The sequence below is a fragment of the Triticum aestivum genome, chromosome 7A (assembly GCF_018294505.1).
Source record: "Triticum aestivum cultivar Chinese Spring chromosome 7A, IWGSC CS RefSeq v2.1, whole genome shotgun sequence".
NCBI lineage: Eukaryota > Viridiplantae > Streptophyta > Magnoliopsida > Poales > Poaceae > Triticum > Triticum aestivum.
The window spans coordinates 77,990,725-78,007,400 of record NC_057812.1 but is presented as its reverse complement, the minus strand read 5'-3'; the positions used below and the strand labels follow the sequence as shown (position 1 = coordinate 78,007,400).

Here is a 16,676-nt window from a genome sequence, read left to right as displayed (position 1 = left end):
TTGGAGGCATTGCTTTTGAAGAACCACTTGTAATCCCGGTGTATCCATGATGTTGTTGGACATCTTGTTGATACAGAGGCAGGATGTAATTGATATCTTCGTGATATTAATATATTCGCTTTCTCAAAAAAAGGAAAGTAAGTAGAGACTGCAACCGTGTAGCTCATGAGCTGGCTGCGTTGGCAGTTTTTTTTCCCTGCCGGCGAGCGTGCCTCCGCTTATTTCTACCATTTGTAATACTGATTTGTAACCCGGGCCTTATGCCTTTTCTCTAAACCCCCCCCCCCCCCCCCCCGCCCGGATAATCCGGTTTCCATATATTGCACTCTTGATCGGTTGACCCTAAAAAGAAAAGGCGAAATGTCTGAAATTGTTATGCAGACGTAAAAGAACAATGTGATGTGCTTCTTAGAGCATTGTGGGATACTTTTACAACGTGCGCAACAAAATGCAGCAACTCGTGTCCGGATGCATTTATTTTTTGACAAAAAAGCAGCAGGATGCTGAGTTTCATTGATGAATGTTAGACTATGTATAGCTTCTGTACCTATGTACGTATTGTAACAGAACCATTATATATAATGAGATAAGCCACCCCTAGAGGGTTGTGCTGGTTCCCAAAACTTATTGTCTTACATGGTATCACGCTAGGTTACGATCGCTTCCGCTTCTAAACCCTAATACCCGCACCGCCGCCGCAGCCGCATGTAGAAAAGCATTCTGCACATCAAGTTGACGAAGTGACCAACCACGAGAAACAGCAATGGAGAGAAGAAGCCGAATAGTGGTAGGCTTGACGACAGGACTGAAGGTGTCCTCATAGTCAAGACCATGGCGCTGCCGAAAACCGCGAGCAACAAGTCGCGCTTTGTAACGCTCAATAGATCCATCCGAATGCATCTTCACTTTGAATACCCATTTTGAGTCAATAATATTTACCCGTGGTGGTGGAGGAACGAGAGTCCATGTCTTGTTACGAAGGAGAGCATGAAACTTCTGCTCAACCTCCCGCTCGATGCCGTCTCCGTTCCCGCTCCGATCGGGACAAGGAGCATCGGATCCATCTTCTCCACGCCGCCGGCGCCCTCGCTCGGGCGTGATCTCGTGGTCCACACCGCGGCGCCGCTGTCCGCTGCGGACTCCGCAGGCGTCGTCCCGTCGCTCCTGCCGCAAGCGGATCACACCGCCCCGCTGGCGGGGTTGGCGGCGTCCGCCCCGGCTGCGGGCCTTGCGGCGTCCGCACCGGCTGTGAGCTTTGCGGTGCCCGCCCTGGCTGCGGTCCCGCCTCCTCCCGCATCGGCTTCGGTGCCTCCGGCTGCCTCCATGGTGTTTGCACCCCAGGCAGCCTCCTCGATGGGATCGTCTTCGCCGCCGCCGTTTCACTTCGGTCATCTCATCACCATCAAGCTCTCCGCCGACAACTACATCTTCTGGCGTGCGCAGGTTCTCCCGCTCTTGGGGAGTCACTACCTGCTAGGCTACGTCGACGGATCGCTTCCCTGCCCACCCGCGCTGGTAGACAGCATGCATGGTCCGGTCTACAATCCGGCCCATCGCGTCTGGACGGGGCAGGACCAGGCGAACCTCTCCTCCATCCAGGGGTCGCTCTCGCCGGCAGTTGCCGGCCTTGTTGTCTTCGCGAAGACGTCTCATGAGGCCTGGACCATCCTTGAGCGCACCTTTGCAGCGCAGTCCCAGGCTCGTGTCTCTGCACTCCGTCGTCAGCTTGGAGAGTGTCAGAAGCTTGACTCCACTGCCACTGAGTTCTACAACAAGGTCAAGGGCCTCGCCGACACATTGGCCTCCATTGGACAGCCCCTAACCGACTCCGAGTTCAACTCGTTTATTGTCAATGGTCTTGATGAGGAGTATGATGCCTTAGTCGAGATCATCAATGAGCAGGGCAACTCGACACCCATGCTAGCACACGAGGTTTTCTCTCGGCTCCTTCTCACTGAGCAACGGGTCGAGACTCGCCGCACCAGGGGCACTGGCTCCCTCTCGGCCGACGCTGCCACCAAGGGTGGCCGCTCTTCTTCATCACCCCGGTCTCCCTTGGGGCTGCCACCGTCGCCCGCCTCGGCCCCCCCACCTACTGCGACCTTACCAGGGGCTGGTGGTCCACGTGTGTGCCAGCTTTGTGGCCGCGATGGGCACTGGGCCTCCAAGTGTCATAAGCGCTTCCAGCGAAGCTTCCTTGGTCTTGGCAATGACGGCAAAGATACACGCAACAATGCCCGTCAGGTCGCCATGGCTGATCGTCCCTTGCCGCAGAAGCAACAGGGACACACTCAGTCCTACTCCATCGATCCACACTGGTACATGGACTCTGGGGCGACAGAGCATCTGACCAGCGAGATGGGGAAGCTTCACACTCGTGAACCCTATCATGGCTCCGACAAGATCCACACCGCCAATGGAGCAGGTATGCACATCTCTCATATTGGTCAAGCATCTCTTCTCACTAGACATGCCAATAGGAGTCTTCAGCTTCGCAATGTTCTTCGAGTTCCATCTGTGACCCGTAATCTTCTTTCAGTTCCTAAACTCACACGTGATAATAATGTGCTTTGTGAATTTCACCCTTTTGATCTTTTTATTAAGGATCGGGGCACGAGGGACATTCTTCTTAGTGGGCGGTTGTGCCAGGGCCTCTACCGTCTGGAGCATCCTGGCGTCGCCCGTGTTTTCAGTGGAGTTCGGGTCTCTCCGTCACAGTGGCATGCTCGTCTTGGTCACCCGGCCACACCTATTGTCCGTCATATTTTGCGTCGTCATGAGCTTCCTAGTTTGTCTAGTAATAAAGATGTAGCAGTGTGTGATGCTTGTCAGCAGGGGAAGAGTCATCAACTTCCTTTTTCGGAGTCCAGTCGTGAGGTGAAACATCCTTTAGAACTTGTGTTTTCAGATGTATGGGGTCCTGCTCAGACTTCTGTCAGTGGTCATAATTACTATATCAGTTTCGTTGATGCTTATATTCGCTTTACCTGGCTTTACCTTATTAAACGCAAATCTGATGTGTTTGATATTTTTGTTCAGTTTCAAAAACATGTTGAACGTCTTCTCAAGCACAAAATTGTTCATGTCCAGTCGGACTGGGGGGGCGAGTATCGCAACCTCAACTCCTTCTTTCAGTCGCTTGGGATAGCTCATCGTTTAGCATGTCCACATACACATCAGCGGAATGGTTCAGTCGAACGTAAGCATCGTCATATTGTTGAAGCTGGTCTTACTCTTTTGGCCCATGCATCTGTTCCATTTCGGTTTTGGAGTGATGCTTTCACCAGTGCATGCTTTCTCATCAACCGTACTCCCACTCGTGTTTTAAACATGAAGACTCCCATTGAGGTTCTCCTTAATGAACAACCTGATTATACCTTTTTCAAGGTATTTGGGTGTGCTTGTTGGCCGCATCTTCGTCCATATAATAAGCGCAAGCTTGAGTTTCGTTCTAAGAAGTGTGTTTTTCTTGGCTATAGCTCTCTTCATAAAGGTTACAAATGTCTTCATGTTCCCACTAATCGTGTCTATATATCTCGGGACGTCGTGTTTGATGAGCATGTTTTTCCCTTTGCCAAACTTCCTGTGTCCACTGTCGAACCACCATCTCTGCATTCATCCTCTGTTGCTTCTGACCAATTTGATGATGTTGCATACTCTCCTTTGCTGTTACCTAACCATGGTGCAGGAACCGGACATGGGGCTCGTTTGGAGCTTTTGGAGGATTCACCATCATCATCACCGCCTTCTGATGGGCACGTTGATCGCCCTATGTTGCATGGCATCGATTTGCGTGCCCATGCATGGTCACCCGAAGAGCCCGTCGCGCCGAGCATCTCCACTGCTCGGTCCGTTACGCCAGCGACCGCCGAGTCTCCAGCGGCTCGGCCCTCTTCGCCAGCGGCCGCCGAGTCTTCAGCGGCTCGGCCTGTCACGCCGTCTTCGCCCGCGGCTCGGCCCGTCACGCCGTCTTCGCCTGCAGCTCGGGTCCGCGATGCTGTCCTCACGTCGCCTTCATCCGCGGATCGGCCCGCGACATTGGCCGCGCCACGGCCCACTATGCCGGGCTCGCCATCGGCCCGGTCTGTGACGCCGGTGTCGCCAGCTGCTTCGTCTGCTCTGCCGGTTTCGCCGGTCGGCCGACCTTCTTTGCCAACCAAGCCCGAGGCTACTGTGCCTGGCTCCTCGTCACCGGCTGACTCGTCAACGTCGCCGTCCTCCAGCCCGTTGCAGGCTGCTCCGTCGACCTCGGTGGTTCCTGTGTCCCGACCACATACACGCAGTCGCAGTGGCATTTTCAAACCTAAGGAACGTAAGGATGGTACGGTTGCTTGGTTGGCTGCTTGTTTGGCTGCTGCTGTTGCGGATCCATCTTCTGAGCCTCGCTCATATCAGGCTGCCCTATGCATTCCACATTGGCGAGAGGCTATGGAGCAGGAGTTTCATGTTCTCCTTCGTAACAAGACATGGACTCTCGTTCCTCCACCACCACGGGTAAATATTATTGACTCAAAATGGGTATTCAAAGTGAAGAAGCATTCGGATGGATCTATTGAGCGTTACAAAGCGCGACTTGTTGCTCGCGGTTTTTGGCAGCGCCATGGTCTTGACTATGAGGACACCTTCAGTCCTGTCGTCAAGCCTACCACTATTCCGCTTCTTCTCTCCATTGCTGTTTCTCGTGGTTGGTCACTTCGTCAACTTGATGTGCAGAATGCTTTTCTACATGGTTTTTTGGAGGAAGAGGTTTATATGAAACAGCCGCCTGGTTTCTCTGATCCTGATCGTCCTGACTATATCTGTCGTCTCTCCAAAGCACTATATGGTTTGAAGCAAGCTCCTCGTGCCTGGCATGCCCGCCTTGCCTCTGCCCTTCGTGCTCATGGGTTTGTGCCGTCCACTGCTGACACTTCATTATTTCTTCTACAGAAGCCAGAAGTCACTATGTATCTTTTGGTATATGTCGATGATATTATCCTTGTCAGCTCTTCTCAGTATGCTGCTGATGCTCTTGTCTGCTCTCTTGGTGCTGATTTTGCGGTCAAAGATCTTGGGAAGCTTCACTACTTTCTTGGAGTTGAGGTCACTTCTCGTGCTACTGGTCTTGTCCTTACGCAGAAGAAGTACTCCTTGGAGTTGTTACAAAGAGCGGGCATGCTGAAGTGCAAACCGACCACCACACCCATGTCGTCTACTGACAAGATAACAGTTGTTGATGGTGAGCTTTTGTCTCCTGCGGATGCCACAGAGTACAGGAGCATTGTTGGTGGACTTCAGTACTTGACGATCACGAGACCAGATATCTCTTATGCTGTTAACAGGGTTTGTCAGTATCTTCAGGCTCCCAGAGATACTCATTGGGCTGCTGTTAAACGCATTCTTCGTTATGTTCAGTTCACCCTGACATTTGGTATGCATATTCGGCCGACTTCCTCTCGGGTCCTTTCGGCCTTCTCTGATGCAGATTGGGCTGGTAGCCCAGATGACAGGCGATCCACGGGGGGTTATGCAGTATTCTTTGGCCCTAATTTGATCGCCTGGAGTGCTCGGAAACAGGCTACTATGTCACGTAGCAGTACTGAAGCTGAGTACAAGGCTGTGGCTAATGCTACTGCAGAGATTATTTGGGTGCAGTCTTTGCTTCAGGAGTTGGGTTTGTCTCAACCACAGCCTCCTATTCTTTGGTGTGATAACATCGGTGCTACATACCTTTCTGCAAATCCAGTATTTCATGCCCGAACGAAACACATTGAAGTTGACTATCACTTTGTACGGGAACGTGTATCACAGAAGCAACTCCAGATCAAGTTTATCTCATCTAAGGATCAACTTGCAGACATCTTCACTAAGCCTTTACCACTGCCACAGTTTGAGGCTGGTAGGCGCAATCTTACCCTTCTCAGTTCTTTAGAAAGTGGCTAAGATTGAGGGAGGGTGTTAGACTATGTATAGCTTCTGTACCTATGTACGTATTGTAACAGAACCATTATATATAATGAGATAAGCCACCCCTAGAGGGTTGTGCTGGTTCCCAAAACTTATTGTCTTACAATGAAGAAGAGTACAGAATAACAAAACTCACTGCAAGAAATGTACCTAGCAACATTGTCAAGGCATTTACAGACTAATGTCACCACACCATTGTTCAAACAGTTTCGGAATTTCAGAACGGTGATGCCAACGCAAATAGGTTCATATATTTCCAGGAGAACGGACCAAGTTAAGCTAGCAGAAACACAACAACTGCTGGGTTTTCCTGAACCCATATCTCAACGAAACAAACTGGGTGGGTTCTCATGTCGTCGTGTCTGAGGGAGCAACACTTCTAAAGATGTGAGCAGTAAGGCGACTTCTAGGGGTCATGGCTCTGGTATCTCTCTGCTATGCATCGACATCCGGTACCGCAGCTCGGCATGGGCTGAATTAGCAGAAAAATAGTTAAGCAGATCAAGAAGAAAGCTGATGTACAAAACCTCGAAACACTATAATACAGCCCGAATTTTGTCCACTAATTATTTATTTGAAACAATTACAGTAGGCTAAGAAACATAAAACAGTGTATTCTCTGTTAAGCTGAACTGATTTCGGTTTTGAGGTTCCAGATTTTACCACTAGCGGCATATAGCATTAAACTAAAGAACTGAATGATCTGAATCAAAGAACAGTAGCACCAAAACCAGTAGTTTCCATATCAAGGATCAGTGTGAATCTTTGACTTATGAAATGATTTCCCCCCAACAAACAACTAGGTTCAGGCTGATAAATACAGCAACTCTTACTGATGCCTATAATCCTACAATAGTTCAGACTATTTCCAACTCCTAACTGAAAATAATTTAGCAAAAATTTCAGTAAACTGCTCTTCAGACTAGCACTGTTTTCCAAAGTCTCGAACACTGTTTTCCAAGCACAAGCCGATTAGCGCTGACTCAGCTGCAAGTATGAGGAGAAGAGTAGGAAGTTGAGGGCCTCGATCTTACCTGGCGTCCCGGGCGTGACGACGACGATGTGGAAGAACGGGCCGCTGGTGGGCAGGAGGTCGACGAGGAGTGGAAAAAGCCGACCATCACGTGTGCGGAAGCACATGACGAGGTTGGGGACGTCCACGACGGCAGCCAGCCGCCTGGCCAGCTCGTTCCTCAGGCGGAATACGGACCTCCCCCTGAACACGAACGGTGCGTGGCCGAAGCGGGTCCCGTCGGCGGCAGCCCGCGCGCACAGGATCACCCGCGACGGCAACCATCTGATCAGGGAGGGGGAGCTGCACAGTCACAAAATGCCTATCAAGAATCGGAAGTGCGGCAACCAAGAAACAGAGGCTTTAAGCACAAATCTTGCAAGATGCCAGGAACGGAGCCAAGAATCGCTCCCAGCCGAAACTAATTGGAGAAGCGGGCATGGCTGGCGCGGACTCACCCCAGTCTGACGTGGGAGGCGAGGAATGTTCTCCCCGGCAGGGATGTGCTCCATGACCCAGTGCATCATCGTGCTGAAGTTGTCGATGCTGTCGACGCTGACGCCATTGTTCCAGGGGAGGTACTTCCCGTTGGCGCGGAGGCAGCGGCCGCCAGCGCCCGGCGGCATGGCGGAGTAGGACATCGTTCCAGAACCCTGACCTGTGGGCTTGCCAGGCCATCTCCCCCACCTCCGGATGGTAATGGTTGCGCTGAACGACGCGGAGCCCGCGGCGGCCGAGGGGTTAGCGGCCGTAGGCGGCGCTCTGGAGGAGTACGTAATGCGCCTGGACGTTGTACACGTGCACCGCCCACGCCACGTTCACCGAATCCCGGCGGTGGGGAGGGAGACACCACGGCCGTCGTCGTCGGCGTGCAGGTACATGTCGGTCACGCGGCTGCGCAGCCGCACGTGGTGGCCGTGATGGAACTGGTCCATCGACAGCAGAGGCGGGGGCTCTACGCGGTGGAGAGGGGGTCAGGGGGCGCCAGGGAGGTTTCTTGGCGCTCCGGCCTTCCTGTTGGTTTTATAGGGCTAGCTCGTAATCTCCGCAGGAGCAATACTTGCGTGCTAGTGCAAAGCTAGCACAAGCAGCTTAATTGATTCTGAACGTAGCCGTACGTACGTACACAGAGAACTGGAGCTAGCTTCAAGCAGCGATCAAGTCGACGGAAACTTATGAAACGAAACTGTACGGAGGCAAACTGATTTGGATAGCTAAAGGCCCGTATCGAGCCTTTGTATTTCTCTTTATTAATTTTTTGGTTGATCAAATTACACGGGGTGGTCATGTATATATACTACCAGGCTAGACCTAAACCCAAACCGACTAGGCTTAGTATTCTACATGGACACGCATACATACAAGACGGACACGGAATTACTCTAACATTCACCCCCTAATCACGATGTACTTACTTTCTCGACCTGGATCCCAAATGCGGCTGCTGCTACTCGTAATTTTTATCCTCGGCATTGCTTTTGCCGTTTCTAGTAGCATTTCAGGAATCGTCTTTCTTGTCGTCCGCTCATCCATAGCTTGACGCCAACTCTTCTCGTTGGTCATGTCTTCAACCTTCACCTATACTTTGATGCTTGGTTGACTGTCTTTTGCATCCTTGAGGAGACATCTTTTAAACCCATGCGAGACCAAACTTCGGTCTAACATTGAGTTCCAAGCTCTTAGCGCTTGCTTCAACCCATAAAGTGCTTTCTTGAGCTTGTAAACTTTCTTTTCTTCGTCTTTCTTCTCGTAGCCGAGGGGTTGTTCTACGTACACTTCTTCTTTGAGATCACCGTTGAGGAAAGCCGATTTAACATCCATATAATGCACCTTCCAATCCTCTTGTGCTGCCAAAGCTAGGAGCACTCTCACTGTCTCGATTCGAGCAACCGGTGCAGACACCTCCTCATAGTCAACTCCTTGACGTTGTACGTAGCCCTTTGCAACGAGTCTTGCCTTGTACTTCACAATGGCACCCTTCGTGTCCTTCTTCAACTTGTAAACCCACTTCAAACCTATGACCTTTTGGTTCAGAGGTCGGGTTACCAAAGTCCACGTGCCATTGCTCTCAATCGCCCTCATCTCCTCATCCATGGCGTGCGTCCAACTTGAACTTTTGCTCGCCTCTACGAAGTTCGCCGGCTCCTCAACTCCGAGTAAACACAATCCGGAGTACTCGAGCGTAACAGGCTTTGCGTACTTGTAGACTTTCTTGAGGGTCTTGTAGCAATGAGGCCAGGAAGAATCCGTTGTGGCTTGCGAAGGAGGCAACACAAATTGTGTCGGCGTCGATGCACTTGAGGAAGACGGTTGAGTCTCGGGCGTGGTAGATGCCGGGTCGTTGGCATCTGCGTCGTCGGCGTAGTCGTCGTGATCGTGACCATCATCTTGATTATCATCATCACTATGCGCCTCGTTGTCGATGTCGTTGCCGAGATCTCTACCCGTGTCTTGCGCGTCATTGTCGCTATCACCTTGTGACCCATGCGCGTCGTCGTCGGTGTCGGCACCATGATGATCACTACCATTGTGGTCACCTTGGTTGGGTGTCTTGCCAACCCCCTGGACGTCCTCCCCTGCATCATCATCAGCTGGAAATTCAACTATGAATATGTTACCATTTGGAGCGTCATCGGCTGCTGTGCTCCAATTCCACGCTTGGTTTTCTTCAAACACGATGTCGCGTGAAATTCGTAGAAGCTTGGTTCGTGGATCGTAGAAGAGGTATGCCTTGGTGCCGGAACTCCTCTCGTATCCGATGAACACCATCTTGGTGCTACGATCGGCAAGCTTTGAGAGATGTGGCTCCGCCGTCTTCACATGCGCCACGCACCCAAATATTCGTAGATGAGACACATTCGGCTTCTGTCCGTAAATTGCTTCATATGGAGTCTTGCCGATCACCGCCCTCGTTGGAGCCCGGTTGAGAAGATAGACCGCTGTCGAGACAGCTTCTCCCCAGAAAGTCCCCGGCCGATTCTTGCTCTTGAGTAAACTTCTCACCATGTCAACGACGGTTCGATTGCGCCTTTCAACAACCCCGTTCTGTTGCGGTGTATAAGGTGCCATGAGGAACCTCTTTATGCCAATCTTCTCGCAATAGTCATTGAACTCGTTCGACGTAAACTCTCCGCCGCAATCTGTCCTTAGAGCGCGAACCTTCAGCTTGTGTTCCATCTCCGTTGGAGCCTTCAGCTTCCTAAACGCTTCAAATGCCTCATCTTTAGATCGTAGGAGAACGACCCACATATATCTCGAGTAGTCATCTACCACTAGGAAGAAATACTTGTTTCCTCCGTGAGTTGCTAGGATGATAGGGCCACATAGATCACCATGGAGCAGCTCGAGTGCATCACTTGCACGATAGGTAGACTGGGCAAGGAACGGCCTGCGGTGCTGTTTTCCAACCAAGCACCCATCACATACTCGATCAACATGGTCGATAAACGGCATCGCAGATACCATCTCCATCTTCGACATCTTCAAGGTGTAGAAGTTAACGTGATCAAATCTAGCATGCCATAACCACGAATCGTCATCACTCTTGGCGAGCCAACACTCCGGTTGAGATTGATCAAGGTTGAGGATATAGAGCATGTTCCTCGTGCGATTCACACGCGCTAGCATGTTCCGGAGGTTGTCGAAGATCGTCATCACTCCGTTCTCAATATCCACCTTGCATCCATTCTCGTCAAGTTTCCCAACAGAGATGATGTTGTTGCGAAGCCTTGGGATGTAGTACACTCCCGTGAGTATGCGATGTTCTCCCGTGAGATCCTCGAAGAGGACATAACCTTGCCCGCAAATCTCCACATTTGAACCATCACCGAGCTTGACCGAGCCTTGAACATCATATTCCAGCTCAAGGAACTTCTCCTTGCACCTTGTCATGTGGTTACTGGCACCCGTGTTGAGATACCACGACACGTTTTGGCTCCCGGATAACTTTGGTGTTAACTTTTTCTCATGAAGTAGCACCTTTCGGTTTGGTTTCACAACCGCTGTTTGGACGAGATCACAAACTTCGGCCATCAGAAGACCTGGACGTTCGTCTTCCTGCTTTGCCAAATTTGCCTTGATCTCCCGCTTGTTAGGCTCCACAAGATCACAAACTTCGGCCATCATAAGACCTGGACGTTCGTCTTCTTGCTTCGCCAAATTTGCCTTGATCTCCCGCTTGTTAGGCTCCGGACAATCCTTCGCAAAGTGACCCATCTCGTTGCAGTTATAGCACTTGACCTCGGACATATCCAAATTCCGTGGCTTCCGCACTTTAGATCGGTTTGCCTTACCACGACCTTGTGGCTTGCCTTTTCCTTTGCCTTCTTCGGTTTGTCCACCGCGCTTCGCGTTGCTTGAGCCTTCGCCAACGTTGCGCCTTCCTTTGCTACTTGGGGCCTCTCAATCTGCGCGCGAGTACATGAGTTGGTCACCACCTCCTCCTTTTCCCTTCCAACAGCCACGAGCATTCTCTTCCCACGTCCGCAAGCGTCCGATCGCCTCCGTTATGGTCATGTCGTCGATGTTGTAAAGCTGCTCGAGCGTGCCGATGATGTACATGAATTTATCAGTCACTAAGCTGAAAAACTTCTCCACAATCTCGGTCTCCTCGAGCTTTGCACCAAGCGCGCGGATCTCTCCCACCAATGTAATCAGACGGATGGCATAGTCGTTCACGGATTCAGTTTTCTCCATCTGCAACTTGTGAAATTGGCACTTCAGCACTTGTGCCCGAGCCTTCGTGACGCGATCTTCTCCGATCCTCATCTCTTTGAGTGCGTTTCATGCCTTTCTTGCTGTCTCGAACTCCGCCAATGTCATCAGAACGGAATCCGGCACTGACTAGGCTATGGCGGCCATGGCACCTTCGTCGCACTCCTGGTCGACATCGTCGTCCGTGATGGCCTCCCACACTCGAAGGGTTTGGAGAATGATCTTCATCTTCACCGCCCACACGCCGTAGTTGCCGTCGGTGAGCATCGGGTACTGGATGCGGATGTTGCGATGCGCCTGCACGTTGGCGCCGCCCGTTCCACCACAACTGGTTGCTGACTTGCCGCCCTTCTTCACCTTATTACCGTTCTTGTTCGTCTTGGAACCGCCGTTACCGGACTTGATTGACTCAACATCGCTGCCCGTCATCGTAGATCGTAAATCGTCGAGGCTCTAATACCAATTGTTGGTTTTATAGGGCTAGCTCGTAATCTCCGCAGGAGCAATACTTGTGTGCTAGTGCAAAGCTAGCACAAGCAGCTTAATTGATTCTGAACGTAGCCGTGCGTACGTACACAGAGAACTGGAGCTAGCTTCAAGCAGGGATCAAGTCGACGGAAACTTACGAAACGAAACTGAACGGAGGCAAACTGGTTTGGATGGCTAAAGGCCCGTATCGAGCCTTTGTATTTCTCTTTATTACTTTTTTGGTTGATCAAATTACACGGGCTGGTCATGTATATATACTACCAGGCTAGACCTAAACCCAAACCGACTAGGCTTAGTATTCTATATGGACACGCACTACTAGGAAAAGGGCTACCAGTGACGCACCAGTTTTGCCTACTAATGACGCATTACTGGTGCGTCACTAGTACCACGCCACTAGTATATTTTAGTAATGGCACACCACAGGTGCGCCATTAGTATCTGGTATACTAATAACGCATCACAGATGGGCCATTAGTATCCCACAGGTGCGCCATTAGTATACTAATGGCGCACCACATGGAAGTGCGCCATTAGTATACTAATGGCGCACCACATGGAAGTGCGCCATTAGTAACAATTTTTTTTAAAAAAATCATTTTTTTTCTTAATCTCAGGTCACTATTTCACATATGAGATATCCAACCCATATATATACAACAAGCATCCATATAACAATCATATCCAATACACAAGTTTCATCATATATACATACATAGCCAACACATAGTTCCATCGTTACATATTACAAAAGTTTCACATTGTTCATCATCCAACACCGTTATCCATCAATTCACAAAAGTTTCACATTGATACAAAATAAAAACACAAATGGAAAAGAAGCACTCCATCCATGCAAGCTTCCGTGAATTAAATCAAATCTGCAAAATGATAAACAAGAAGTTAGAAGAAGAAGAAGAAGAAGAAGAAGAAGACTAGAAGAATACCAAAAGAAGAAGAACACTAGAAGAATACTAGAAAAAGAATAAGAAGAAGACTATAAGCTTATTAGAGCCAACTTAGGTAAAATGAAGCTAACCTATGTCATTTTGGAAAAGAAGAAGAATAAGAAGAAGACTATAAGCTTATTATGTAAACTTGATCATTTTGTGCTAACATAAGTAATTTTGGAGCTAACCTATAGGAAACTAAGCATATAAGCTCTAAGTTAGCATATTAGAGCCAACTTAGGTAAAATAAAGCTAACCTATGTCATTTTGGAAAAGAAGAAGAATAAGAAGAAGACTATAAGCTTATTATGTAAACTTGATCATTTTGTGCTAACATAAGTTATTTTGGAGCTAACCTATAGGAAACTAAGCATATAAGCTCTAAGTTAGCATATTAGAGCCAACTTGGGTAAAATGAAGCTAACCTATGTCATTTTGGAAAAGAAGAAGAATAAGAAGAAGACTATAAGCTTATTACGTAAACTTGTTCATTCTGTGCTAACATAAGTTATTTTGGAGCTAACCTATAGGAAACTAAGCATATTAGAGATAACATAGGTAACTAAGTATATATATATATATCATTTTGGAGATCTGACATACCTGACATAGTTCAGTTCTCATTGTTCTTCTCCTTCTCATTCCTCAGCCTGATGCGCCAAGAGCGGCGAGGCGGTGGAGGCAACTGTGGAATGTAGTCTTCTACCACAATTGGCGTGGTCATGTCGCCCAGCTATGGGATCGCCGGCGCCACCACCGGTGCGTGGTCATTGTCAGGCACCACCACCATCGCGAGGTCACCTTCAGGCAGGACGGGAACGACCATCGCTAGGTCATCCTCAGCCACCACCATCTCTTGCCCATGGTCAGCCACCACCATCTCTTGCCCATGGTCAGCCACCACCATCTCTTGCCCATGGTCAGCCACCACCATATCTTGCCCATGGTCAGCCACCACCATCTCTTGCCATTGGTCAGCCACCACCAGCGCTAGGTCATCCTCAGCCTGATGCCCATCGTCATCCTGCAGCTCCTCATCCTCACTCTGCTCCTCTTCTCCCGCACTCCAGTCCGAATCATCTTTCTTGTTGTCTTTGCTGCTGCCAGAATCATTGCTGCTTTCGCTAAAGCCAGAATCGTTGTTGCTTTTGCTACAGCCATAATCGCTGCTGCTTTGGCTGTAGCCAGTGTCGCTGCTGCTGCTCCCATTGCATGTCCAAATGCAACAATGACCATTAACAATCGATGTGAGACAAAGCCAAATGTAGAGGAATAAGAAGAGGCGGAACGCACTGGCATCTTCATGGTCAGCGTAGCGCATGCGACACATAGTCGCGTTGAAAACCTTCACGATGATCATTGTGGCGTCATCGTCGTACCTGAAGAGAAGAAAGTACCCGGTCCGCAGGTCGTAGGCACTGTAGAACTTCTCCCAGCCACGGCACAGGTACATGTGGCCCTCCTCGATCACCAACTCCACATCCCACAGCCTGCGAACCCCGCTGCCGGCCTGTCGGAGCTTCACATTATCTAGGAGATCTTCACCCAGCATCTTCATAAAAGTGTCAGGCAGCCTCTGCAATTTGGGACAAGGAGTGATGTAGCAAACAACATAGTTATCATAATGAGATGGGTGAAGGGGAGATCTCTCGTTTTATATACCTGCCTCGTGGCTGATACTGAAGAAGAAAGTATGATACTAAAGAACTCGAAAGCATCCAACTCGTACTCCGGTGAGGCAGAGCGGCGGTGGCTGCTTCCCCCCATGCTTATCCAATCTTGCATGCATTTAAAGTTATTCAATCAGATGCCATATTATTTATTAACATGCTGCCAAGAAGGTTGAACATGCCATTAGTAATGTCTAGCAGCATGGTAGAAAGAAAAGAAGTTAGCATCTGAATGTTTCCCATGCTTATTTAATCAAACATTAGTAATGTCTAGCAACATGGTAGAACGAATTCAGCCCTTATAGGCAGAAAAACAGCAGCAGCAACAAAAACAGAACAACCAGTAGTGCAAGACCAGATCATTTGCACTGTCCAAATGACCAAGACCAATTGGATTTTACCCAGTTAAAGCCACCGCAAATGCACAGGTGTACCTATGCATTTGAGCAACTAAAACTAGTTAGAAAACCCAATAGCTAAGCCAATTAGAGTGCCACAAATACAGAGAGCAGCCAAGTTAAATTAACAGCCCAGAACCCTAGCATAAGTTAAATTACACACACACTTAGATAGCCAACAGCACCCACAGGAGCATGTATGCAGCAAGTCCAGTGAGCAAGATGACCACCATAGAGAGCCATAACAAATGACCTAGAGCACAGCAACTGGCAACCCTAGATCAAGATATAGCTATCACAGAGAGCACCAAAATTAATTGATGCTCATCTGGAACATACAGCCAGAACTAGCAGGACTACCAAAGCATCTAAAACATGAACTAGGGCTAGATCATAGAGAGAACAGAGAGAGGAAAGGAGGAGCTCAACAAGAGGGGTTGTAGTCATAGCAGAAACTCAGCCACACCAGTGCCACGGTGTGACTACCAACACAGCCGAAGCTCTGCTGCAGAGGAGGCTCGTACTGGACAACATTATCCACCATTAGCATATATTGCAGACATATACTGGACAACATTAATTTGAGTAAATATTGGATCAACAAGCAGTCATGAATCAAAAAGCAACCACGATCCGAACTCTCTCTCTCTCTCTCGGCTGGACAAATCCATGAGTAAAAAAAGTTCCAGAGCATAAGACCTTGCCAAGAGATTTATTATTAAAGTAGCTAGCTAGGAAGCACCTTATCTTTCTCTAGATTGTTATTAGAAAGAAAAATGACGCTCCAGGTAGGCCACATCTTTAAATTAAACTAGCTACCACCATAATTAAGTAGCAAGCAGAGGCTGAACTGAATAATGAGCTAGAATTGACGCAAACATGTTTCGCTGCTGCTAACATGTACATTTGCTCATCTGAAAAAGTCAAACTACGGTTCGTGAAGATTTGCCCCCTACAAGCATTATCACAAACACCTATCAGGCAACGCAAGTGAACTCGAACACGCTCTGGGAAAATCACGCGGAAACTACTCGTCAAGGAACAGCCATCGTTGCATACATCCTTCTCGCAATACCAGCCAATCTACTATAGCAAGCACTCATCAGACACGTATTCTTCTAGAATAAAAAACACTCATCCGACAGAAGAATCAGGAAAACAGAAATTGAACGGGCAGAGGATGCAGGAGGAAGGGGGAGGGAGGGGGAGGGGCGGTGGCTAGGTACCTGCCTATGGACCGGTCGCCGGGGTCGCTGCGGGCGGCGGGACCGGCCGCGCCAGGGCGGGCGGGAGGGAGCGAGGCGCTGCTGGGCGGCGGGGCGGCGGGGGCCTCGGCCGGCTGGGCGCGCCGCGGAGGAACGGGGCAACGGGGCGAGGGGCGGTGGGGCGAGGGGGCGGTGGCGGGTGGCGGCGGCGGCGGGTGGTTGGGATGGTGGGGCGTCGACGGGGCGAGGGGAGGTGTGGCAAGGGGGCGGCGAGGGGAGGGGGGCGACGGGGT

General features: G+C 49.8%; 1 protein-coding gene across 2 annotated transcripts; it reads right to left on the bottom strand.

Moving 5' to 3' along the window:
• Positions 1-6,067: 6,067 nt before the first annotated feature.
• LOC123154253 (uncharacterized) lies at positions 6,068-8,198 on the bottom strand. 2 transcript variants are annotated; one of them, XR_006476747.1, is made up of 3 exons: positions 7,417-8,198; positions 6,981-7,261; positions 6,068-6,418 (listed from the first exon to the last, which is right to left on the bottom strand). XR_006476747.1 is itself a non-coding variant. In XM_044573026.1 (2 exons), exons 1-2 carry the CDS (start codon positions 7,597-7,599, stop codon positions 7,067-7,069), a joined length of 378 nt encoding a protein of 125 aa, XP_044428961.1. In that variant the 5' UTR covers positions 7,600-8,198; the 3' UTR covers positions 6,068-7,066. The 2 variants fall into 2 exon arrangements, 1 of the variants encoding a protein (XP_044428961.1); XM_044573026.1 differs by having other exon boundaries at positions 6,068-7,261.
• Between the last annotated feature and the right edge of the window lie 8,478 nt (positions 8,199-16,676).

Bases quoted from the DNA above. Each gene is read 5' to 3' on its own strand.
- LOC123154253 (XM_044573026.1), bottom strand. From the start codon at position 7,599: ATGTCCTACTCCGCCATGCCGCCGGGCGCTGGCGGCCGCTGCCTCCGC. The intron at 7,262-7,416 runs GTGAGTCCGCGC...GTGACTGTGCAG, and splicing joins GCCTCCCACGTCAGACTGGG to CTCCCCCTCCCTGATCAGAT.